At 58.2% G+C, this 22,556-nt stretch overlaps 8 protein-coding genes across 8 annotated transcripts; all 8 read right to left on the reverse strand.

The window, feature by feature from the left end:
- Positions 1–1,252: 1,252 nt before the first annotated feature.
- Positions 1,253–1,414, reverse strand: LPMP_272150 (hypothetical protein; the record flags this gene model as incomplete). Its single annotated transcript, XM_010701999.1, has 1 exon — positions 1,253–1,414. The coding sequence occupies one exon, from the start codon at positions 1,412–1,414 to the stop codon at positions 1,253–1,255; it is 162 nt and encodes a 53-aa protein (XP_010700301.1).
- Positions 1,415–2,924: 1,510 nt separating this feature from the next.
- On the reverse strand, positions 2,925–4,055 carry LPMP_272160 (hypothetical protein; the record flags this gene model as incomplete). Its single annotated transcript, XM_010702000.1, has 1 exon — positions 2,925–4,055. One exon carries the CDS (start codon positions 4,053–4,055, stop codon positions 2,925–2,927), a length of 1,131 nt encoding a protein of 376 aa, XP_010700302.1.
- Positions 4,056–5,610: 1,555 nt separating this feature from the next.
- On the reverse strand, positions 5,611–10,383 carry LPMP_272170 (hypothetical protein; the record flags this gene model as incomplete). Its single annotated transcript, XM_010702001.1, has 1 exon — positions 5,611–10,383. The coding sequence occupies one exon, from the start codon at positions 10,381–10,383 to the stop codon at positions 5,611–5,613; it is 4,773 nt and encodes a 1,590-aa protein (XP_010700303.1).
- Positions 10,384–11,485: 1,102 nt separating this feature from the next.
- LPMP_272180 (hypothetical protein) lies at positions 11,486–12,349 on the reverse strand (the record flags this gene model as incomplete). Its single annotated transcript, XM_010702002.1, has 1 exon — positions 11,486–12,349. The coding sequence occupies one exon, from the start codon at positions 12,347–12,349 to the stop codon at positions 11,486–11,488; it is 864 nt and encodes a 287-aa protein (XP_010700304.1).
- Positions 12,350–13,932: 1,583 nt separating this feature from the next.
- Positions 13,933–14,421, reverse strand: LPMP_272190 (vitamin K epoxide reductase, putative; the record flags this gene model as incomplete). Its single annotated transcript, XM_010702003.1, has 1 exon — positions 13,933–14,421. One exon carries the CDS (start codon positions 14,419–14,421, stop codon positions 13,933–13,935), a length of 489 nt encoding a protein of 162 aa, XP_010700305.1.
- Positions 14,422–14,910: 489 nt separating this feature from the next.
- On the reverse strand, positions 14,911–15,636 carry LPMP_272200 (hypothetical protein; the record flags this gene model as incomplete). The annotated part of the gene is made up of 1 exon (XM_010702004.1): positions 14,911–15,636. One exon carries the CDS (start codon positions 15,634–15,636, stop codon positions 14,911–14,913), a length of 726 nt encoding a protein of 241 aa, XP_010700306.1.
- Positions 15,637–17,867: 2,231 nt separating this feature from the next.
- LPMP_272210 (dual specificity protein phosphatase, putative) lies at positions 17,868–18,935 on the reverse strand (the record flags this gene model as incomplete). The annotated part of the gene is made up of 1 exon (XM_010702005.1): positions 17,868–18,935. One exon carries the CDS (start codon positions 18,933–18,935, stop codon positions 17,868–17,870), a length of 1,068 nt encoding a protein of 355 aa, XP_010700307.1.
- Positions 18,936–20,335: 1,400 nt separating this feature from the next.
- LPMP_272220 (ribosomal protein L11, putative) lies at positions 20,336–21,373 on the reverse strand (the record flags this gene model as incomplete). The annotated part of the gene is made up of 1 exon (XM_010702006.1): positions 20,336–21,373. The coding sequence occupies one exon, from the start codon at positions 21,371–21,373 to the stop codon at positions 20,336–20,338; it is 1,038 nt and encodes a 345-aa protein (XP_010700308.1).
- Positions 21,374–22,556: the final 1,183 nt, after the last annotated feature.

Raw genomic sequence — 22,556 nt, forward strand, 5'->3', positions numbered from 1 at the left:
AGCGGAAAGCAAGAAGGGATCGCAGAGGGGGGAGGGGGGCCGCATGTAAGAATGAATAAAACAGGAGAAGGAACGAGCCGTGCGGTGTGCATGTTTGGGTCGGCGGGTATACATGTGCGCAGAGGAAAAGAATCGAGTTGACTCTTGCAAACACTCACAGATCCGTGTCCGGCCTCCCTACCTCGCCTCCTCCTCCATCACGTCGCTGTCACAGCCTGCTTGCGCTTTGGTGATTATTTTTGATGCCTACCGTTGGCGTTGCCCCCCCCCGTAGAATTGTGGGCTGTGAGTCAACACGCACCCAAGCATATACACGCACGATTCACTCAACCACCCTTACACACGCACGCGCGACGAAGGGGGCAACGATGCGTCGGTTGGTGTGTGTGTGGGTGTGGGGGGGGGGAGGAGGAGGAGGAGGAGGAGGGGGGGCGTAAAGTGACAGCTAATCGTATGAGTGCACCTCGTTTGTGCACTATGAGTGCCTCGACAGACAAGACGACGAGCCTCAACTGACAAGTGAGGAAAAAGACTCACCGAGCTGTGCTTCGAGGCACATTTACTGCTCTGAGGCTGCACAGGCGGGAGCTCAACAGACAAGTATGGGATGGCGCCACCAAAGCACAGAAGTGCAAGCCGGTATTGGGGTGTACAAGGCGCCAAAGAGAAGGGGGAGCGACAAATCAAATGGTCAAAGCCGCGTGTGCCGTGGCGTGGAAACAAGTAGAGAAGGAAAGAGAGGCGCGACGTACGTGGACACGGGCGCGCACAAGGAAAAAGATAAGAACAAGAGGGGGAGATGAAGTCTACTACGTCCCAGAGCCTTCGCTATCCGCCTCTTCTCGTCGTTGTTGATGCTGCTGCATTTCAGGCATATAAGACGTGTGTGCGTGTGTGTATCTGCCCGTGTAGATTGCCAGCGAATACTCTGCGAGAAGAGAAATATAAGCAAAACAGTACGATGGCGGAACGAGGAGGGAAGGAGAGAGACCCGCGGCGATGGAAAGGGGGATATATGTGGAGAGAGAGGGGGGAGCGGAAAGGCACAGAGCACTCACTGAGAAGAGAAGCGAAGGACTTCAGCGCGGGATGAATGCATGGGCTTGCTTTTCAACTTCCAGGCGCACGCGCCCCACCTGTTCAACGCTCCTCGATAGCAACCCCTCTCTCTTTGCCCCTCCCCCTTCCCCATTCCCTCTCTGTAACGTTCCCGCCCCCCTCCCTCCTCACCTAGTCCCTTCAATCTCCTCTTCTACTGAATCTTCTTCGCCTGCCGCAGATCGTACTGCTGACGCATCCACTCCCAGCTCTCCTTGGTGCCACCGCCATCGTTCATCAGCGCCAGCAACGACGCGGCGCACATGAACAGGAGTCCATACCTGTAGATGTTGGACTGATATGACGCCCACCGCATATCCTCTTCTGTCTCTTTCCTTTTTGGAGGTTTTTCTTCGCCGCCCCAGCAGACAAAGACGCAATCAACGGAAAAGACTTTGGGCGATGGAGGAGAGAACGTTCGTGTCGGCGACAGTGGTGTTAACCTAAACAAGAGCGAGTGAATGGGGTCAGCTTCTTCGTATCAGAGCGTCAGAGAGGTGGGGATGGGGGGAGGGGGGCAAATGGGAAAGGGAGGTAACGAGTAACGGAGGAGAGAAGTGAGTGCGGCGAAGCTCAAACTAAGAGTGTGTGCGTGCTTGAGTCCTTTTCGTCTGACGTCTTGACGTGAAGCAGCAAGAGAATGAGGCCTGACAACGATGGCGGGTGCGAGATGGCTGTGCTGTTTACTAGCCCCTTGTACGCGAGCGAGCGAGTGTGTGTGTGTGTGTACTGTGGAGGTCCGCTTTAAGACGGGTTCCTTTGGGGGTACACAATGTAGAACGCGCGTGGACCCGTGCGTCCACCAAAGGAGTGGCGGCAAAGTGATGAGACGACAACAACAGCAGCAGCAGCAGCGAGTGCGTTTGGGTAAGACCCACACAACCAGACGCGCATGCACGAAGGCGGTTGTGCCCCCCAGGCGAGTTACCCGTACAAGAGGAGATTTCAGAGAGAGGCACGAGGGAGTGTAGGTATGCGGGGAAGTAACAGAGAGCCGCGGAGAAAACGTGCCGGACGCATCGAGGAATGGGGCTGGTGCCTTTTGCGCTTTGGGGGGTAGTAGCAGTGAGACGACGCATCCCGCATCGCCTGCCACCGTGCACACCGCAGCCTCTCCGAACAGTCACGCACACGCATGCACACTGCTGAGGCACCAGCGAAAACATAACAAGAAGCCGAAGTGTCTCCTCACCTAACAGCTGTGCTGTGTCCTTTGGGGGCACTCTCAGCGAGACACATCCGTCAGAGAAGGAAAAGAGTAAAAAAGCAGGAGAACATCGCATCGCACTGCCAGCGCCCCACAGTGGGTGAGGCGTGTCCTCCCGCTGTCTCTGCCGCGGACGTCATTTCGTGGCGAAATGCGTGCGAGACGCTTCACAGTTGTTTCTTTGCTTTTTTTTCCCCGGCTGTGCGTGTGGGGGTGTCTTTGCTCTCGCTCGCCGTCAGTTCCGCCCCCACCACCACCACGACCATCCCTCACTTCTACTCATGCTCCCCCCTCCCCTCCACCTCTTGCACGGGCGTACACCCGAGCAGACAGACAGACAAACAGAGAGAGAGAGAGAGAGAGAGAGAGCAGACACGTAAGAGGAAGAGGAAGGAGAAATAAAGTAGCACCGATGAGAAGCACACGGGCAATCAACGGACCAGCAGCAGCAGCAGCAACACTTACCGAATCACCCACATGCCAGACATTCAAAAACTGCGTGATGTCACTCGGGTTGATGAGGAACGGGGAGAGGAAAGGTGAGGAACAGAGAAGTAGACGAGTCGAGGAGGCGCAAGCTATAACAGACACACACACACACACGCACACCTACACTCCATCATCCGTCGTCGCGTGACAGTAGCCGATTCGCCTCCATCACCTGCGCCTCCATTTTGCGCTCTCCTGCGCGAACCCCCACATCAGGGAATCGACGCAGGTACAGCACGTCGCCAACACCCAGCGGCTCCAGCGCGCGCAGGGCAAAAAAGCCGCCGCCCTCCAGCAGAGCCGGGTCCATCAACTCGTGCTCCACGCTAATCCTCCGCGATACCCCTTGCGCTGCGTGCGTCCTCTGGGTCACAATCAGCTCTTCCTTGCTCTTGTCGAAGAAGGGGATCAGCAGCTCTTCACATTGCACCCGAAGTGCTGCCACGTCTGAGTAGGGGAAGTACTCGAGGACCGTGTTGTGCGAGCCGTCCTCCAGCTGCGGAACGGCGTCGACGAGGGGGACGAGGGTCGGGACGCACATCTCGCTCGACTTAGTCTTGAAGAAGTTCGTGCCGGGAATAAACGCCTCCACAGCAGCAGCCTCAATGGGCTGTGAGCGGAGGTGCACGCACGCCAGCCCGCGAAAGAAGTTCTCCAGGAACACCTCTGGGTCTTCGCAGGCGTCTGTCGCCATCTCGGAGAGATAGTGATCCAGCACGCCGCTCTCCTCCTCGCGCTCCTTGCCCATGCCGTTCGAGATGCCGTCACGGCCGCGCGTGTCCTCGAAGAGGTACTGCACGTACGGCGTGTATGCGGACTCCTCAAGGGAGACGATGCGTGTCATCCAACCGGCCTGCGCGAACTCGTACGTGCAGGCGCTCCGCATGAAGGGCAGGCGCTCGTTGTAGTTCATCCAGTTCAGCTGCAGCGGAAACGCTGTGGATGGGCAGTCGTACATCTCCTTCGCAACCGTCAAAAAGTTAAAACATGCGGAGAGGGGACTGGTGATGATGGCCTGCCCCGGCAAGATCGGTTTCGAGACCCGCAGGCACCGCGCGAAGTGAATCGTCGACGTCATCTTCACGTTACCGTACGCGCGCACCTGCCGCTCGCGACACCACTGGTTAAAGCTCTGCATGGTCTCCTTCTTGTAAAGCCACGTCCCCACCTCCGTCACGAGGCGCGGTTTGCGCGTGGTGTCGCGGTGGATGGGGAAGCCCCCACCCATGGCATTGCTCGCCGTCCGAAATGTACGACGCATGGCAATGAGGAAAGTAGAATACAGAGGAGGGGGGAGGGGCGTACTTGAAGGCTGATCAGCCGTCGCCTCTCCTCATTTCGTCCTCCCTTTCCCCTTCCGTTCTGCGTCAGCACACGGGCTGCACAGATATGTTTTTCCCTTTCGTTCGCATGAGCATGTGTGTGTGGGTGTGTATGTGGGTGGGTGGGTGTGGGTGTGTAAGAGTGTGCGCACGTGTGGAGAGGAAAGGGGCAGGGGCATGGGTAGGTGGAGCGAGGTGTTTAACGTATCGACGTGAGAAACACACCATCACAGTACGAAATTGTAGTAAATGAAAAGAAGGGAGGAAAGAAAGGAGAACGATAAGGGGCAGTGGAAGGAGGGGACGCCGGCACGAGTACGTTGTCGCATGCATGTGCGTAGGTGCGCGGGTTGGTGTCGGCAGAGTGAGAGTCACGCAGGTGTACGCGCACTCACACGCACCGTTCATCGGACTCCACAGAGTAGATGCGAGGGAGGAAAGGGAAAGAAAAAAAAGGCGGCGCCGACGCGGATGCGCCACATCAGCCGCGTCATCCTCAGTCGCTAAGTGATGAGCCCCGCCGACAAATTTCTCGGTGACTACAAACGCCTGCATGAGGTAAGCAGGAGCGCTTTTCTTCCCTCGGCGCAACTGCAAAACAGACTAACTCGCTGTCGTTTGCTACGGCCTCTCCTCCGTCGTTCCCACAGCGTCGACCATCACCTTGTCGTTCGCTTGGTGTTGAATGAAGGGGGACTGAGGGGTGGAGAAAAGGCTGACTGAAGTGTGCGCAATACAGAGAAAACACACGCAATCGCACTTGAACCAGCTCCCATGATGGAGCGAGGGAGAGGGGGAAACAAGAAGAGGTATGGTGCACCTACACAGAGAGAGAGAGAGCCTATACATACATGCAGAACCGCACTCCATCAGCGCCACACTTGAGGGACAGGGGGGAGGCGGACACAGAGGAGAGTCGCACCGAAGAGAGAGAGTGAGAGAGAGACGAAAAGAAGAGGGCGGTGATGACCCCAGCACGCCGGCAGCAAAGGCGAGAACAAAAAGGAAACAAACGAAGGCGACGAGGACGTGAACATCACGAGACATGACAAACCAGACGGTGTGCGTAGGTGTGCGTGCGTGGGATGGGGTGGGGTGGGGTGGGGTGGAGTGTGGCGGAAGCAACACAGAGTCATACATCAAAGAACAAAAGAGAACGGGAGAAAATAAAACCACAAAGACTGAGAGAGAGAGAGAGAGAGAAAAGAGGATGGGAATCACAGAGCGGCCGAAAAGAGGGAGGGAAGGAGAAGGATAGCGCTCGATTGAGAACGGGGACATAGGCGTACACACAGCCCACCACGTGAAAGGAGGAAGAGAGAGGCATACACACGCAAGGAATGACAGAGGTGAGCGTGCCTGCATGACACACACCTGAATGTGATCCCCCCTTCCCGTATGATCGCTCTCGATCCCTTTCTCGACCACACTCGCGTGCAAGCTTGAATGTGTATACGTGTGTGCGTACTCCAGAGGCAATAGTCGGCTGCAGTTCTACTGCGTGGTGGCAAAGGGATCTACGGGTGGAAGGCGCACACTTGCCATCGCTGCCGCCGTAGAGGTCGGCAGCCCAGCGAGGGAGCGCTCTAACTTCTCTATGTACGCCCGCAGCATACGTAGTTCACGGCTGTTCACTTCGATCTCTGACTGTGGTATCGACGGTTGTTGGCCGGAGTTGCCACCGTCGCCGCCGCGCCGATGCATCCCTGTGTCGCTGCGGGTGCTCTCCGATTCGATGGGGGCAAACTGAATTAAGCGCCCCACAGCATCCGCAGCGGCGGAGTCCGATGTGTCGGTGGTGCCCGCGTCCGCCACGCCGCTGCGCTCCGCTCTGGCGCGGCCTGCCCCACCACCACCCGTGCGCCGTTGCAGTTGATACTGTTGCTGTTGCTTCGACACTGTATCGGCCGCCACTCGTGCGCGCAGGTGATCCATTTCGCTGCGTAGCGAGTGGATTTCGCGAATGAGTGACAAGTTCTCCGTCATCATCGCCGAAACCTCCCTCTTGTGCCGCTGCTGGTCAGACCTAAGCTTGCGTCGGAGGGCGTCGACGGAGGTAGAGAGGTACTCGAGCTGGGACTGCAGCTCATTCTTCACATTCGGGTCCGCCGGTGCAATCTGCTTAACATCGCGCGGTGCGACGTGCACCTCATAAAGCTGCGCGACAGCGGCAGCCAAAGCTGCTGGGTCCTGTAGCTGATGGGCAAGCTCCCCAATGTCACGCTCAGCTCGCGAGCGGTAGGTCTCCAACCCTTGCAGCTCCCGCAACCGAGCCTGCAGCATGCGCTGCTGCTCCGCAATGTCCTTCTTCAGCTCCTCCGTGTTCTGGCGCAGGGTGAGGTTGCTGGTGTACTGCGCCTCGAGGTTTGCGTTTTGTTGCTTCGTCTCCACGTTCAGCTCAGCGATTTCGCGCTGCTTCGGCTCGATCTGCCCCTTCAGCTCACGGATTTGGTGGTCAAGCACGTACTTGTGCTTCTCCAGCTCCTGGTTATGCTTCTTGAGGTTGTAGATGACCTTCTCCTTCTTTTCCGTGATGCTGTCGCGTTCATCGATGTCCTGGTGCAGCTGTGCCACCTGCTGCGTTAGGTCCGTCAGCCGGCTCTGCAGAGCTGCTTTGGCACCGTCGAGCAGCTGAAGCTCGTTTGTGCGCACCTCAATCTCGCGCTCCAGCCGCACCGCGCTCTTCCGCATAACGGCCCCCTCACCCTTCAAGTGCAGGAATCCCTCTCGTAAACTCTGCAGGGTCGCTTGCAGCTTCTGAAAGACCGCCTGCGACTCCGAGTCCGTGTCCAACTCCAGCTGGTGGAGGGTGACGCGGTTTGTCTCTTGACTTTGCTCCAGCTGGTGGGGCAGCTTGCGCACAGCCTCGGTGCGCTGCCTCAGCACGTCCTGGAAGTGTGCCTCATCCTCGGCGCGGGTCTGGGCCAGGCTGGCACGTAGCGCCTCGAGCTCCGCCGCGTTCGCCACCTTCGCCGTCTCGAGGCGGTGCTGCAGCACGCCGCACTCGTCGGCGAGGGTGTCGACTTCCCTCTGGCGCTGCATCTCCACGTTCTCTAGTGTCTGCGCCGCATCCCGCGCCTTCTCGTTCTTGGAGTCCAGAAAAGTCTGCTCCTGATCTACCTTGGCACGCTGGAGGGCATCGTACTCCGCAGCCAGGGCGATGGCGTTCTGCTGAAGCTCCTCCGACCGCTCACGGGTGCGAGTGCCCTGCTCGTGCGCGCGACGCTTGTCCTCGCTTTCCATGTCTGTCTTCAGCTTTTCAATGTACTGCTGCAGACTCTCAATCTCGACGCGCTGCTCCTCCATCTCCTGTCTCGTTACGAGCACCTCCTCGGTGCCGTTCGTGTGGCGGCGGCTCGCCGGGTCGTTGTGTTGAGCAGTAAGGACGGTAGCCCCCGCACCAGTGGACTTCACCGTGTCCTTCTCCGCGAAAACCTCCCACATGATGACGCTGCCGTCCGCGCTGGCGGTGAAGAGCGTCCTCTCATCAAAGGACAGTGCCATGCGGGTCACCGGCAGCGCGTGCGCGGCAATCGGAGCCTCCTGGATCCCGGCCTGAAGTGGAAACGTCATGGCCTTCACGGAGCCGTCCTCTGCGCCGGCGACCAGCACGCGCTGGTGCGGTGCCACTATGAGGCGCGTCAGGGCCGTTTCAGTGAACTCGTAGTCGCCGACGCTGTTGCCCAGGGCGCTGCAAACACCACCACCACCCGCAGACGTCGCCGCCATGGCACCCGCGCCACCCAGCGCGCCTGGGCCGCCCGCTGCGCCACCTTTGACAGTTCCTACGTTGATGGTGCCGAGGCTCTGCCGATCAATCTCGCGCAGCAGAACCTTCCACGACACGTCAAGTGCCGTCGCCGGCGTAGGTGCTGCCACCGCCCAGACACTTCGGTCATCGGACGCGACTGCGACATACTGGAAGCGCTTATCGGTGTGCTCCGTCTGCTTCCGCATCTCCGACATGTTCCAGTCCATGATCATGCCGTCTGAGGAGCACGTCACGACGCGGTTGTCTGTCGGGTACGCCGTTGTAGAGCACCACTGGAAGTCTTTGATGCGCTGCAGGTGGCCGCGCAGCTGCCCTTGCAGCTCGCACGTGTTTGCGTCTATGATGCAGACAAGGTTATGGTGCACAATGGAGATGAGCTGGCCGCCCTTCGAGAAGGCAACGTCGGAGGCGTTGCGCAGGTTGATCGTGCGGCGCTCACGCAACGAACTCCACAGAACACTCATGATGCGCACCTTGTCAGGGAAGCAGATGACTGCCATGAGGCCATCGGGGTGGATCGCTACGGCGCCAGGCTCCTGTGCGAAGAACTGGCACATGAGCAACTTCCCCGTCTGTGTGCTCCAGATACGAATGCTGTGGTCACTGCCGGATGTGATGAGAAACGGCTTGCGCACACTGCAGTCCATCCCGGTCACGCGGCCGCAGTGGGTGAAGGGGTAAAGAGGGTGGAAGAGCACACCGCGGGTCGACACGTGCCCAGGTGTGGCCGCCAACGATGCCCACCCGAGCCCGCCACCGCCGTGCTCAAGGGGAGAGGAAAGCTGGGGGAGCAGCAGCGGTGCCTCACCGCCGCCTACGACACCAGCGAAGAGAGGGGTCGTTGTGGATATGTGCGACGTGTGGAACATTGCCTCGCGCGCCGGCCAGTCCTGCTTGAAGTTAAGCCCGTACAACTTACCGGATGCCATGAGAACCGCCAGGCACTCTTCAGCCTGATCGAGGGCCAAGGCCGACACGCTGTACCGTTGTGCATCCCCGCCCAGGGCTTGGCCAGCACTATCAACGCCGCTCTTGTAGACGCTTATGTCGTCAGCTGCTCCGCGCTGTCCTCGCCGCCCAGCAGCGGCCGCTGTGGCCACCTTCGCGCTGGCACCCTTCGTGCCGACTTGATCGCGGAGCTGGAAGAGACGGCGGGTGCATCTCTTGCCACCGCTCCCCGCGTCTGCAGTATTCGTTGCTGCCCCCAACAGTGGCGCAGCGGTGGTGTCTGTGATTGTCGTCAGCGCTGAAGCGGCCCAGTTCTGTCCGGTAGATGCCTGCTGCAGCGCGTGTGGCAAGCGCTGTTGCTGCAGCTCACCAGCTTCGTAGGCGGGTACCTCTAGTCGGCAGACAAACTTGTAGCCAGTCGCGTCGCCTGCAGCGATCTCGCCGCCCAGTCCATCCACGTCGCCGCCGGCGGCAGTGGCATTGCCGTCTCCCTGAAAAATGAGAACATTGCCGTGATTCGTTCCGGCAATGAACCCGCTGTGGTGTCGCGCCTGCTGATGCTGCTGCTGATTTGTGGGGACAATGCACGTCACCACATCCACCGCTGCGGGGACAGCCACCCCCTCCAGGAGGGGATCAGAAACTGTGCCTCGCAGTTCCGACGGCGACAATGACGGCATCTCAATCGCACTCAAGTACCGCCCGTCCTGGATCAGTAGAAGGCCTCCACTGTGAGTCGCGACGACGACGTTGTGCTCGGTGACCCAGAGGTGCGTCGAAAAGCTATCGAACTGCTCGCGCGGCACGCCTGTACTGGGCTGCGGCTGCAGGAGACCCTCGGTGTACCGGTAGAAGCGAAAGAAACCAATACCTGCCACGGTCACCAACAGTGGATCAAGGGGGCAGATACCGATGCTTGTGACTACCTGCGGCGGTGTACGCGATGTCTCAAGGGTGCTGCGCGCCACCGTGCTGGCAGCTGCCTTCAGAGACTGTGTGTCCCCTTCCTGACGAGTGGAATCACTATCGATGCGAGTTGCGTTGCCCCCCGACGCGCCGCTTAGCTTCGACCCCTGTACCTGCACATTTGCTGAGTACAGCTGCCTCACCGACACGGACGCCAGCGGTTGCGAGCGCTCCCAGTTCCAGTAGTGCAAATTCCATCCTGGGGCACCGCCCTGGGTGACAAGGTGCCGCCCATCACTGCTGAAGCTGAGGGCCACATACTTATTGCTATCCAGGTCCGTCACACTCAGCACTTTGCGGCGCTTGCGAGTCACGGTGTCTATGATCTGAACCTGTGGATGCGAGCCGCCCTCAGCGATCGCCATGAACTTCTTATTTGCACTCATCGCAATGGCTGTGATAGCCGAGCTCTGGTATGCCGCCTCGAGGAAGCGCTGGGTGCACGAGTTCGGCTGTTGCAGCACAACGGTCTTGCCGACCGGGTAGACCAGTGAGCCGTCATCGAGCCAGTGCAAGCAGCTCTTCCCGTCATGGTTCGTGCCGAATACGTAGCGCTTCACCAGCGCACGCCTCGAGTCCATGATGCCCCTGCGTTACCTGTGGCCCGTCTGCTGTGTCAAACGCCCGCCTCCCTCGTGGGTTGAGGCGCGCCGTTTGTCCTCACACAAGAACTCTGCGTCGGCGTTTCAGCGCTCCAAGAGAGAGTAAACGTGGGTATGCCCGCTGCCAACCAAGGGGCTCGCACTGCAGGCTGCCTCCTCTCAGCTGGGGTGCCCTACAGCCGATCCCCGCAGCGGCACGCGCCCTTATACACGCACACGACACACGGGCGCACAGAGAGCGAGAGAGGGACAGGGGGGAAAGGGGGAGGGGACGCAAATGAGTGGAAAGCGGCCGTGAGTGCCGCTCTCTAGACCCACAGTCGCTGGAGAGAACAGAGGTGGGGGGAGGGGGCGAATCGGAAAAACGCGCAGACAAACACACAGAGGAGATGGCTGCGGTCGTCGTCTTATGAATACGTACACAAACCGCGCAGCGCCCTAAGACTGGGGCTGTAGAGTGGCGTCCAGACAGGGGAAAGGGAAGGAGAAAGTGAGAAGCAAAGGAGAAGGTAGGAAGCTGCACAGAGAGCGAGAGAGCAGACCCCCGATGACTTGCGGGCTGACGCGCGCTCATGAGTGGGGAAGGAGGGGGGGAATAAGGGCACAAGGGCGAAGGGGGAGTGATTGGTCCAGTACTTTGTCACGACGACAACAATGTGCGTTTCCTTTGCTTGTGCTTCGAGCTTACCGTGATCGCTTCGCCACATCACCTTCACCTGTAGTGCGGTAAAAGACACGCACACAAATCTGTCGTGCAACAAGGCAGACGGAGGCACAGACACACGCGGCATTTCCACAGGCCACCCCACCCCACCCACCCACCCAAAGAGTCACCGCCTGTGACAGCGTGCGCGCGTGTTCAAGTCCGTCTAGTAAAAGACTACAGGGAGGTCCCTGAAGTAGACATAAAACAGCACCCATCGTCACGCGTCAGCATAGCTAGCAGCAGCAACGCGTACCTCTCCTACACAGCTATCAGCACCGCCAAGATAATCGTCGCCGCCCCCCCCCCGGTCCTGCTCCTGGCGGAGACCCATGCTTGTCTTGTACACTTGGCCCAAGGACCTTCGACAACAGATGATCAAGTGGCGTCGGACTTGGCCTTGTACTTATCACCGATAAAGTAAAATACACCTCGCGCGATTTCTTCCGGCAGCTGCCGAATTGCAAGGTGGCACGGAATCTCCTTAATCGCTCTACTGCGCACTTTGTGGTTCGCGAGGTACTCCGGCACAGACATGCCGCTCGTCTCAAGGTCTTGCACAATATTCTTGATCGTCCGCAGGGCGTGGTCGTTTGCGGGGTAGTCCTGGCCAGTGTCCATGTACTCGCCGCGGATGAAGTCGTCCACGAGGATGGCATTCCCGTTGCAGTTGCGCACTGAAAGGGGGCGGTTTTCGATGATAAGGGTGTTCTCCAGCGGCCGCTTCAGCCACAAGATGTTCTTCTCGTAGTAGTTGTCGTGTGTGAACCACTCCCTGCCGCGCGCGAGGTATTGCGACACGCGCACCCCCGTCGGATCGATTACGCCGAGCACCTGCCGCATGTACCGCTCGCTCGAGGCGGACCACAGCACCACCTCCGCATCGATAGAGGTGAGGTAGTCAAGCAGTTCCGCCAAGTAGGGGCGGGGAACGAGCCCGGCCTTTAGACGGAACGCCTTGTCGCCGTAGGAGACGATAGTCTCGTCAACGTCAAGCACGATAGTTAGACGGCTGCGGTACTGCTTTTTCCGCGGCCCCAGCAAGCCGCTCTCCTCACGCTGTAAGCTCTGCATCTGCCAGAGCTTCGCCGTGGCAGCCATCATGAGGACGATGATGGTGAAGATGTAGTACCGCACGCCTCGATCGGCCAGCATGCGCTGCCAGTATTCGCGAAAGCGCTTGGCGCCATAGAAACGGTCGTCCGTGTAGCCGTCCCACGCGTTCTCCTTGTTAGCGTACATATGCACGCCCTCCTGGCGGCCGGCGCTGCTGGCCGTCCCAAGCGCCCCAGCAGCCACCTCCGCGTATGATTTCTTCCGCGCCGTCGAGGACGACGCCGAAAGCGATTCAGACGAACTTGCAGCTCCTCGGCCACCAGCAGAGACGGTGTAGTGCGACTGGCGGTGCAGCGCCATCCTCTGAAACAAGTCACGCGGGGCGGAGCCGCCATCACCGAAGCGCGGCTTCGCGCCAGAGACGTCGCCAGAGCGGTCTGGGGGACCAAAAGGGGTCCAGCTGCCAAAGGAGACGAGCAACACACAGGAGCGGCGGTACATGGCGAGTTTCGGCTTGACTGCACGGTGCGCTTGTGTGCTAGCTTGTGCAGGAGAAAGAAATGAAGAAGAGTGGTGAACAGGCACGGAGATACCACGAACACCGATTGCGAAGGCTGAGGCACAGGAAGAGGGGGGGTTGACCTATGAAACTGTGAAACACTTGGCGTCGATCTGTGCGCGAGTCTCGGTGTGGGGGGGTGTAGGAGTGATGTGATGTCGATCCTAGTGGCACCCACTTGTTCTCTCAGCAGCACTGCCGCCTCCTCTCTCCCTCACCAAGGGGAAGAAGAGAACGGGAGAAATGCGGCCACACGAAGAGAGGATATCAGGCGAAGACAGACACACGAACACCCACGCATGCTAAGTGTCACGCCTACAGTACATGTAAGGAATGCCCAGATAGGGTAGCGGAAGGGTTCCCGGTGAGGTTCTTCCACCAACGTTGCTGCTGCCTCTCTGCCCTGTGGAAGGAGCACAACTCTGCGTGGCTGCAGAGAGGGGGATCAAAGCGAAGGTAGTGTAAGAGAAAACACATTGAAAGAGGGGAGGGAGAAGGTGGTGACAAAATCTCAGCGTGCGGTCTGCAAGGAGGGAAGGCAACATGGAGTGTCTGTGTGGGTGTGTGAGAGAGAGAGAGACACACACAGAGAGAGAGAGAGAAAGCAGAGCAGAGTAACAGTAGGCCCGTTGAGGGGACGTTTGGCATGGCCCTGTCCGGCCTGCCTCCCCTTGCCCGTCCCTGCCCGTTGCCATCGCCTATCCGGCGCAAAGACACGCCATCATCCCCTTTTGACACCGGAACAACGGTGACATCGCTGCAATACCCATGAAGACGTGGATGGGGTGTGAGTAGGAGTGAGGGAAAGGAAGAGGGAGCGGAGAAAGTGCCCAGAAGCTATGTCGTCTCCCTCCTCTCTGAGCCACTTCCCCCCCCCTCCCTCTTCCCTACACCCACTACCCTACAAATCGTTTGCTCTACGTATAGGGGTCACGTTCATATGCCCATCGTCTTCGCCGCAGCTATACAGAGAGACCGAAGAAGACTAGTGTCTGATATCAGCACGCATACACCCTTGACCCCACACCCGCAGGGGCTTCCCCTAAGCCTTTGTCCGACATGCCACTCACCTGCTATATTAGGCCGCGCCTCGCAGAGCTTCCGACACATTAGCCTCGTGCGATGCATCTGCCTGCTCTCTCCACAGCTTCCCTCACCATGCGTTCACCACCCAACGCGAGAAGAGGAAGAGGGGTGAGAAATATGTGGCTCACACGTGTTTCTTCGACTTCGTCGATGACGAAAATGCTGCTGCCACATTGCGTGCCGCAGTTTGCCTCCACCATCGGTACGCCACGTACACTGTTGACACGTTCACCACATAAGTCAAGCAGCACACTATGCACAGGTCATGCAGGATTACGGTGAGAATAAAGGCGAAGCACACCGTGACCAGGATGCCCGGCGTGCTGATGATCAAGATCAGTGTTGGATGCCAGCAACACAGCATCTCTACCATATAGTAGATCATCGCGACGAGCGCGTTGGGGACCTTTGGAAGGCCAAATAGGTGGGTGGTGGAGCTGAACTCAGAGGAGAAGACCTCCGTGCATGAGAAAGGCCCGATGTCGCAGTAGGCACGGTACGGGACGCCAAGCTGCTTCGCCCGCTCCACATGCACCTCGACCGAGTAGGCGTAGCTCGACAAAAGAAAGCCGGCCAGGCACAGCCCCATCAATGTCAGGTTAAACTGGACCATTTGAGTTTCCTCTTGGACCTCACCAACACCTACCCGCGCGTGTGTGTACGGCGTGTGCTGTGGAAAGGAAGTAGGGAGTCGGTGGAAGCTATCACACACGTGTATGTGTATCGGTGTGCACCGTGGGGGGAGAGGGAGAGAGGCGTTAACCAACACAATACAACAGAAAGGTCGTAAGGAATCACAGCGGAAAGAAGCGTCCAAGGATGGGGTGGAGGAAATGAGAGAGGATGAGACACTTGTGCGATACACAGGGGGACACGACACGCACACAATGCATCACGACGTTCCCACTTGGTACAAGAGCCTCGCGTGAATCACCGCGAGATGCATTACAGCAGTAAAAGCGCTACGCCCCCTCCCCTCCTTCCTGTCACTTTCTCCTCCAAAGCGAGCCCTTGTCTCTTCTAGCCTTCACTCAACATCTCATGTGTGTGTGTGTGTGTGTGTGTGTGTTCGCCTGGCCCGTCGCTAGTTCGACTCTTATGCCTACTCGTCGCCCTCGAGCTTGAGTGTGTGGACAATGCGCTCCCGCAGCAGGTTCGCGTCGAGGGCGCCGTCCTCTGTCGCACACCCCTCAAAGCCAACAATTCGATCAATGCACACGTCGTTCAGGAAGATCACACAGTGCGGCAGCGTCGTCACGTGCAGCCGCTCCACCAGGAAGGGTGAGCGCTCGGCGTCGATCTTCACAAACTTCACGGGTAGCAGGGTGCGTGACAGCTCCGACAGGTAGCGGTCCATCACCTTGCAGGTCTCAAAGTCTTTGTGGTAGAAGTGCACGCACACCCGTTCGCTTCCACCCTTCTCGCGCACGACGATGTTGAAGAAGTCATCTTGTGAGATTTCGCGGTACTCTCCGTGCTGCTTGCTGCGCCACTCCGCCTGCTTCTCTTGATTGGTTCGCATGCGCTGCAGACGCATCCGGCGAAGCTCCATCAGCTCAGCATCCTCGTCGTCGTCCTCGGCATCCGCCGCATTGCCACGCTCCACCCTCTCTGCGTGCTTCTCCGCAGCTGGGTCATACGCTGGGACACCGTTGTCGCGTACGGCTTCCTCAACCGGGCGACGATGCGTCGGGATGACGTCGTTCATGTCACGGCTCTGGCGATACGCCTTCGAATTCATCTGCTCTATAGTGGCGGTAAGGTTCTCATTGGCCTTGAGGTTGCTGGCCTCGTTCACCACGCCGCTCGATTTGCCAGAGCCTAGCATGATGCCGCTCTGTGTGCCTGTATGTGTCGAAGAAGGTATCTCGGTACTTGAGAAGCACACGCTCGCAGCTGTGAACGCGGGTGTGGAGGCTGTGTCTCGTAGAGAACTGCTTAACGCGAGAAGCAGAAGAAATGGGGTGTGACGCTGTTTCTCTCTGGCTCTTTTTGCTTTTTTTTTTTTGCGGCTGTGGGTATGATCGTCGGTGCGCTGATATGCCCAGTCCTGAGAGATGCCAGGAGACAGGCAAGAGAGTCGAGGAAGAAGAGAAAGATGGAAGAGACTCGAAGAACAGTGAAGCAATGCGGACTGTGGTGAATACAATCTGTGAGGAGGTGCAGGTCAGAAGCGCCGCTGTGTACCTCCTTGACTGCGTGTGTGTCTGTCTGTCTGTGTGTATGTATGTGTGGGTGTGTGTTGCATGCCTTGGCGCAGTTATTCCATGCAAGCATAAACTCGCATAAGAGGCCTCTTCCTACATCGCATGCAACCCACTCACCTACTTCGAGCGTCTCTGAGCTACGAGAGGAGATAGAAGGAGCACAGAGAGAGAGAGGCTTCGTCCATGAGGATTTACAGAGGAGTGGCGCAGACATCATCAACTCCTGATGACATTTCCTTCCGCCGGCACACACGCTCATCACAGCGCTCTCTTCCCGACTGTTGTAGACAGTTCAAAGACGAAAACATTTAATGTCCCACATGGGGTCACGGAATGATCGACAAGGCACGGCGGCGTCTCAACTCCCACCACTAATACACATCTACACCACGCACGTTATCCTTCCCCTTGCGCGTCCTCTCGCCTCCTCTCTTGTTTTCGCCTAGCTGGCCCTGTGTGTGACCAGTACGTTTGGCATCCTTCTCTTGTCTGCCACCAGCGGTCTGCCAGCGGGCGACCCCTCTCTAACACAAGAAGCACGCACAAAGAGAACGAAAGAAAAAGAGGGGGGCGGCAGTAGTAGTAGTAAGTTGAAGCAGCCAGAGGGCGCATGGCCCATCATGACTGGCTTTCTCGCATGACATCACTGGATAGGTGCATGAGGGGGGGCGAGGGGGGGTGGCTGTGTGTAGCGCATGTCAAGCTCGTCGCTGACCCACACACACACACACGAAAAGTATACAGGCGCTCAGATAAACGCCAATGAAAAGGAGTAGAAAGACGAAGAGAGAACGTAAGAGGGGAAAAAATTAAGTACAGAGATTGCCTCACCATTGATGTGGACATGTTCCCCCCTCCCTCCCTCCCTCCCTCCAAGGAGCTACGGGCGAGCGAGGTAGTGCACAGAGAAAGAGGGAAAGGAGAAGAACAATGAGCTGAGGCAACGAGGGAGAGAGACAGAGAGCATCAGTGAAGAGGTAAGAAGCGATAGCCGGAGCTGTAGATGGAGCTCGGGAAAGGAAAAAAAGGGAAAGGAAAAAAGGGAAAGGGAAGGTTCACGCTGTGTTCGTGTGTGCAGATGGAGAGAGGAAGCGCGTGCGTGGCTGCACTCCTCTCTCTAAAGCCGGAGACAGTGTGATCTCTCATCCTCACAGCTACCCATGCCACTCACACCGAGCACCTCCGCCATTGCCGACCTTATTTGTCCTGGTCACCCCTCCCCCTCCCTCCCTCCCTCTCTCTCGGCAGTTGCCCCTCGTAGCTGCGCTGTCGATCATGTCTACCAGACAAGGAAAAGGAGGCATGCAGAATGGGCTGGGAATACACCGCACGTGTGCCAGCAAAGTTACGCTCGTATCGATGAAAAGGGGGGGGGGGGGCAAAATGAGGAAGAGCCACGCCACTTCCGGCAACAACTACGCCACGACTCAAACCGATAAGAAGGGGGGAGGGGCGACGACATTGACAGGAAGCCCAACAGCAGCAGTAGCGGAGGGGGGAAGGGAGGGAGGGAGGGAGAGAGGGACACGACTACGTCTGTTCGAGGCAGCGACAGGCCATCACAACAACATGAACAGAAAGAGGAAGGGAGCGAGCGTGACGAGCGAGGAGAACAAAAATTCAGCGGAAAAACGCACACGCGCACACACAGAGAGGCGACAGAGAAAAGGCTGCGGGAGGGAGGCGTCAATGCGCAAAGACCGAGTGAGAGACAGTGCCTGTGTTCAGTCGAAAGAGAGACTCAGGGACACAGCGAAGACTCCCCCACCCTCTTCCCTCCACGTGTGTGCATACGAGTCTTCAGCAGTCGACCCTTTTGACGAGTCACCTCCCCTTATCCCGCCTTGGACATCTAAAGCTTCCTTAGTACATTTACCGCACGCGAGAAGCTCTCGCTCGCCAGCTCCCTACGCGCCCCCGGCACCTGCTCATCCACACCTATTTGTGTGCCGTACTCGCGTAGCTGTCTCCAGAAGCCAATGTTCGGCGACGCACACGGGCGGTGTTGCTGCACAAGATGAATGGCAGCAGACGAGCTGAGACGCAGCTTCCGCATCAGATAAGCTGATACCACCGTCGGCGCGCGAGAGATGCCGGCACCGCAATGCACAAGCACCCCACCGTGATTCTTCACCAGCGCGTTCTCAATAAACTCAAAGGTGCGTGCAAAGTGTGACGACATGTCATAATCCGGGCGGTCGTCGGCTGAGAGCGTCATGTACACAAAGTCCTTCGGGAATCGTGGCTGCGTGTCAATGCAGCAGCACACATGAGTGATGCCGTGGCGCTGCATCAGATTGAGATCCGTCGCTGGGTGGTAGGAGCTGCACCACAGGCCAGGGACAATCTCGTGCATCTGGTGGAGGGTATGGATGCCAAAGTTGCTTGAACTACAGATGGCACCGCACTCCACAGCTGAGCTACCCGGCGCGCCACTGCTGCTCGAGCTTCCCGGGGTCTTTCTCTCGCCCGTCAACAGCACCTTCTGCTGCAGCTCCTTCGTGATGACAGGATCTGCAAGCTCGTCACAGAGCTCTTCGAGCAGCTCACACACGATCTTGCGCGCTGCATGAAGTCCTTCCTGATCGATGGGCAGATTCGTCGCCATCATGCGGAACTCCTCCAGTGGCTCCCGCAGCACGGGCGGCATCTGAATTCGGTTGTTCACGGAGGTGCTGGTCCCGGTTTGCATGCCCTTCCGATCCAAAGGCGCGCTGCTACTGCTGACCGGCGTGGAGAACGTGGTGGGTGGGCTGCGATCGGCGGTGTTGGGGCACTCCGTGGCCTTCTTGAGGGTGGCAAACTGCGGGTAGGTGGAGACGAAGCGCAGTATACGGAAGAAAAGGTCTAGGTCGGCATCGGGAAGGTGGTGGATGGCGCTCTCCCGCCACCTCGGTGGTTGGATCACCTTGGGCGGCATCGACGTGGTTTTCTGTTGCTGCTGATGAGGCTGGCCAGGGGGAGCCTCGTGGGAAGCAGAGGGGCAGGGAGGACACACGGCTGTAGCTGGCAACGGTAGGCCACGTGATCTTTTTGTGGGAGTCTCCGCGCACGAGTGGCGGTGCTCGTTTTGGGGGAGGGGAGGGGGGAGCCTCTTCGCCCTTCGATGCGGACGCTGCCAAATGTAGCGGTAGTGGTGAGGATGTTGTTCTTGGTGGGGGTGGAGGGGTCACTTCGAGGATAACGGTCTTTGGGAAGCTGTGCGAGGTGGCGTGCGGTCTTGGGTAGGAAAGGAAAGACTGTGCGTGAGGAGAGAAATGGAAAAGGTCGACAAGGAGAAGAAGTGTAGAGGTGCGTTGGTGTTCGCTGATATTTCGCTTTCGACTTTACCTCTTCTGTGGAGCTTCACGGCGGTGGAAGTTTGTGCGGCTTCTTTTTTTCTCTTCCGTTGCGCTCTTCGGGGTGTGTGGGTGTGGGTGTGTGGGTGTGTGGGTGTGGGTAGGGGGGGCGGTAGGGGGGGAGGCCAGCCTGGGGATGGGGTGTGGCGGAGGGAGTGGAAAAAGAAAGAGGGAAGTAAAAAAGGGAGATGGAAGAAATCGCTCCGAAACAGAACCGTCAGCATCGAAGACGCAGCAGGGGAGGGAGGAGGAAAAGAAGGTCACCGACGGACACAAAGGCCTGAATAACGACCAAAGGAGAGAGAGCAACTGAGCGAGAAAGAGAAGGACGGGGGGGTACACGGTGGCCCCGTTGTTTGCCGCCTTTCGTCCCCCCTCTTCTCTCTCCCTTCCCTCCGTCTCGCTTTCTCTTTCTTCGATCCATGACAGCCTCCGCCCTCGCTGTCGTTAGAGGGTTGCCCTCTATGTTTCGTAAGGACATCGCTTATGCCTCGCGGCTGCTTTCTTCCGTATTCCTCCTCACAACGCCCAATCGACCTCATCCACCAACCAACCAACCAACCTGCCCTGTCGTCTCCCCTCCCCCAAAAAAACCACCACGCACCACCTGGAGTGGCTGGCCGTGCGCGATAAGCAAGGCTGGAGACGGTGGGAGGCAAGGGCGAGCGGAGCTGACACGGCGGAGGAGAGGGCAAAGCAGAGCTCAAAACGAGAGGCGAGAGGGGGAAGAGACATAAAGGAGGTGAAAGAGGGCAGAAGAAAGGAGGAGGCACAGCGAGAGGAGAGAGGGTCTATGCCCTCGTGTGTGTGGGTGTGTGAGTGTGGGGGGGGGGGGGTGAGTGGGCGATGAAAGAAAAGAACAAGGTGAGTGGCGACACAACCGACTCGGACTCAGCACAACCAGCAACGCCTCTGCTCAGAGCCACACAAACTTCCTACACACACACATACGCATGTACAGACACATACAAGCGTCCCTGTCTTACTGTGGTGAAGCAGCATCACGCGACCAGTAAGCCTGCGACTGCACCTGCCCCTCTGTCATGCCCAGCTGCTGCTGGCGAGGTTGCTCGGGCAAGCGGTAGTTCAGAAAGACAACACGCATCTCCTCTGGGGTCATTTCGTTGAACCAGCCGCGCGTGTTCAGGTAGCGGCGCGCCATTTCGCGATCACGGCTGTCCTGCGCAAAGAGGCTCTTGGGATGAGACGACTTCCAGAGGGCGTTCAGCAAGTTTGCATCCTTTAAGCCCTCCTCGAGTTGTGCGTTAGTTAGCGGAGCCATGTTCGGTCGATGCAGACGCTCAATCAGCGGGGCTGACTCGAGCTCCTTCGCCTTCAGCGTCTCGTACTGCGCCATGTGCACCTTGCGGTACCTCTCACTCTCCTCCAGATACTGCTTCTCCGTCATGCCCTTCACAGGCGAGCTGTGCGCGGTGTCAACGCCGATGATGGCAATGCCCATGCGCCTCGCCTGACCAACGACGCGCCGCACACGTACCTCTATGGGTGGGTACTCGACCTTGCCCCACGACATCTGCTTCATCTTGGCGATCTCATAGCACATCTCTAGGGTGAGGTAGGCACAGTAGTTGCCACGCAGCCCTACGGGGCCCGTCTCGCCTCTCTTCTTGCGAATCGCGCGCAAAAGAAACCACGCCGTCGGTGGCGGTTCGATGCGGAAGATGTACGACTTGTCAAAGTAAACCTGAATGCGCACAATGAGCTCGATGTCATCCTTAAAGTGCGGCTTTGTGCGGTCGTTGAAGGCCTTGGCGAAGTCCATCGCCTTCAGTCCCAGCTTCGAGAACTCCTGACCAACCGGAGGCCCCGTGGCAGCCTTACCAGCCTTGATGAAGAAACGCCAGTTGTGCAGCACTGCCTTGTTCGGAAACTCCGGTACTGCGAAGAGGTCCTTCGCCTTTGCTTCCACCTTGGGGTCGAGGAAGCGGTTGCTACCTGGCTCTATGCTAACCGTCTTTGGTCGTGCCTTGAGGCACCACGCCGCACAACGTCGAAGCATTTCAGCAGCACACGAAAGGAGGAGAAAAGCAAGCGTGCCTCTGATGCGGAGGAAGAAAGTAGCAGCAACAACACGTTGGGAAAAGAGCGACCTTCCTCAACGGGGATGTGAAAGGCTCACGCACGTCTGTCCCTATCCAAGCACCTGCGAAGGAGTGGCAGAGGGGGGGTGGGGCAGTGAGGTGACCACAATAGAGAGCGCGACTACACACTCAGCGCGTACAATCCGAGATGGCAAGAACACCACAAACGAGAGAAGGAACGAGGACGGACGTGACGACCACAGAAGTGGTGCGCACCTGCCTGCCTACGTGTGTGTGTGTGTGTTGGGGGGGGGGGGGGGTATCCGTATGTACTGGTGAGGAGCCACACCACAAAGCACACAGCTAACAAGCGCACCAGGAGATACAATGGTTCTCCAAGTGCCTCTCTCAACGAGTCCGTGTGTCAGGCCCTAGAGCAAGGCAGTACCGAAGGAGTCGTGGGGGGAGGACAGGTGTGTTAGTGCATGTGGGTAGGGGGAACGAGAGAGACAGGGAGGAGGGAATGGGAATCAAGATGAACGCCAAAAGAAAATGAGTGAAGTGCACGCACATATGCGTCTGTGTGTGTTCAACAGAGCTGGGGGAGAAGGGGGATAGCATGGGTCGCATCAATGCGAGCACACAGGCCAGTTCATCTGCCTTCACCGCCACTAAAGAGAAAGACGAATGCGCAAATCGCGCAACGTTCGCCATCTCCTCCCTCTACATCGTTTCGGTTTTCTCCCGCAACAGAAGGAAAGAAGGAAAAGGAGATGGCGTGCGCTGTGCGTTGTGGATGAGCGTGCGTGCGAGCTCGTCCATCCTTGTGTGTGTGTGTGTGTGGAGAGAGAGAGAGAGGAGGGGGTAGTGTGCAAGCTCGCTGGTTGCTTCACAGCAGTCTTTGAAATATGCGCAAAGGAGCCTTGCGTATGCGGATGGCCACACAAAGACGGACAAGACGAGAGAAAGCGCACAACGCGTTGCGCCAGCGCCGCCCTAAGTCCCTTTCCTCCTCCCACCCATCCACCCCACCCCACCCCGAAAGAACAAAGTCAAAGCCATCATCATCATCAATAGGGGCCACGCTATGTCGTCCAAGTCGTCTGTGTTTTGTGGAGGTCTGTTGAGAAATTTGGGGGGAGGGGGGTGATCTCGGTAGAA

This window comes from Leishmania panamensis (genome assembly GCF_000755165.1).
Source record: "Leishmania panamensis strain MHOM/PA/94/PSC-1 chromosome 27 sequence".
Classification (NCBI taxonomy): domain Eukaryota; phylum Euglenozoa; class Kinetoplastea; order Trypanosomatida; family Trypanosomatidae; genus Leishmania; species Leishmania panamensis.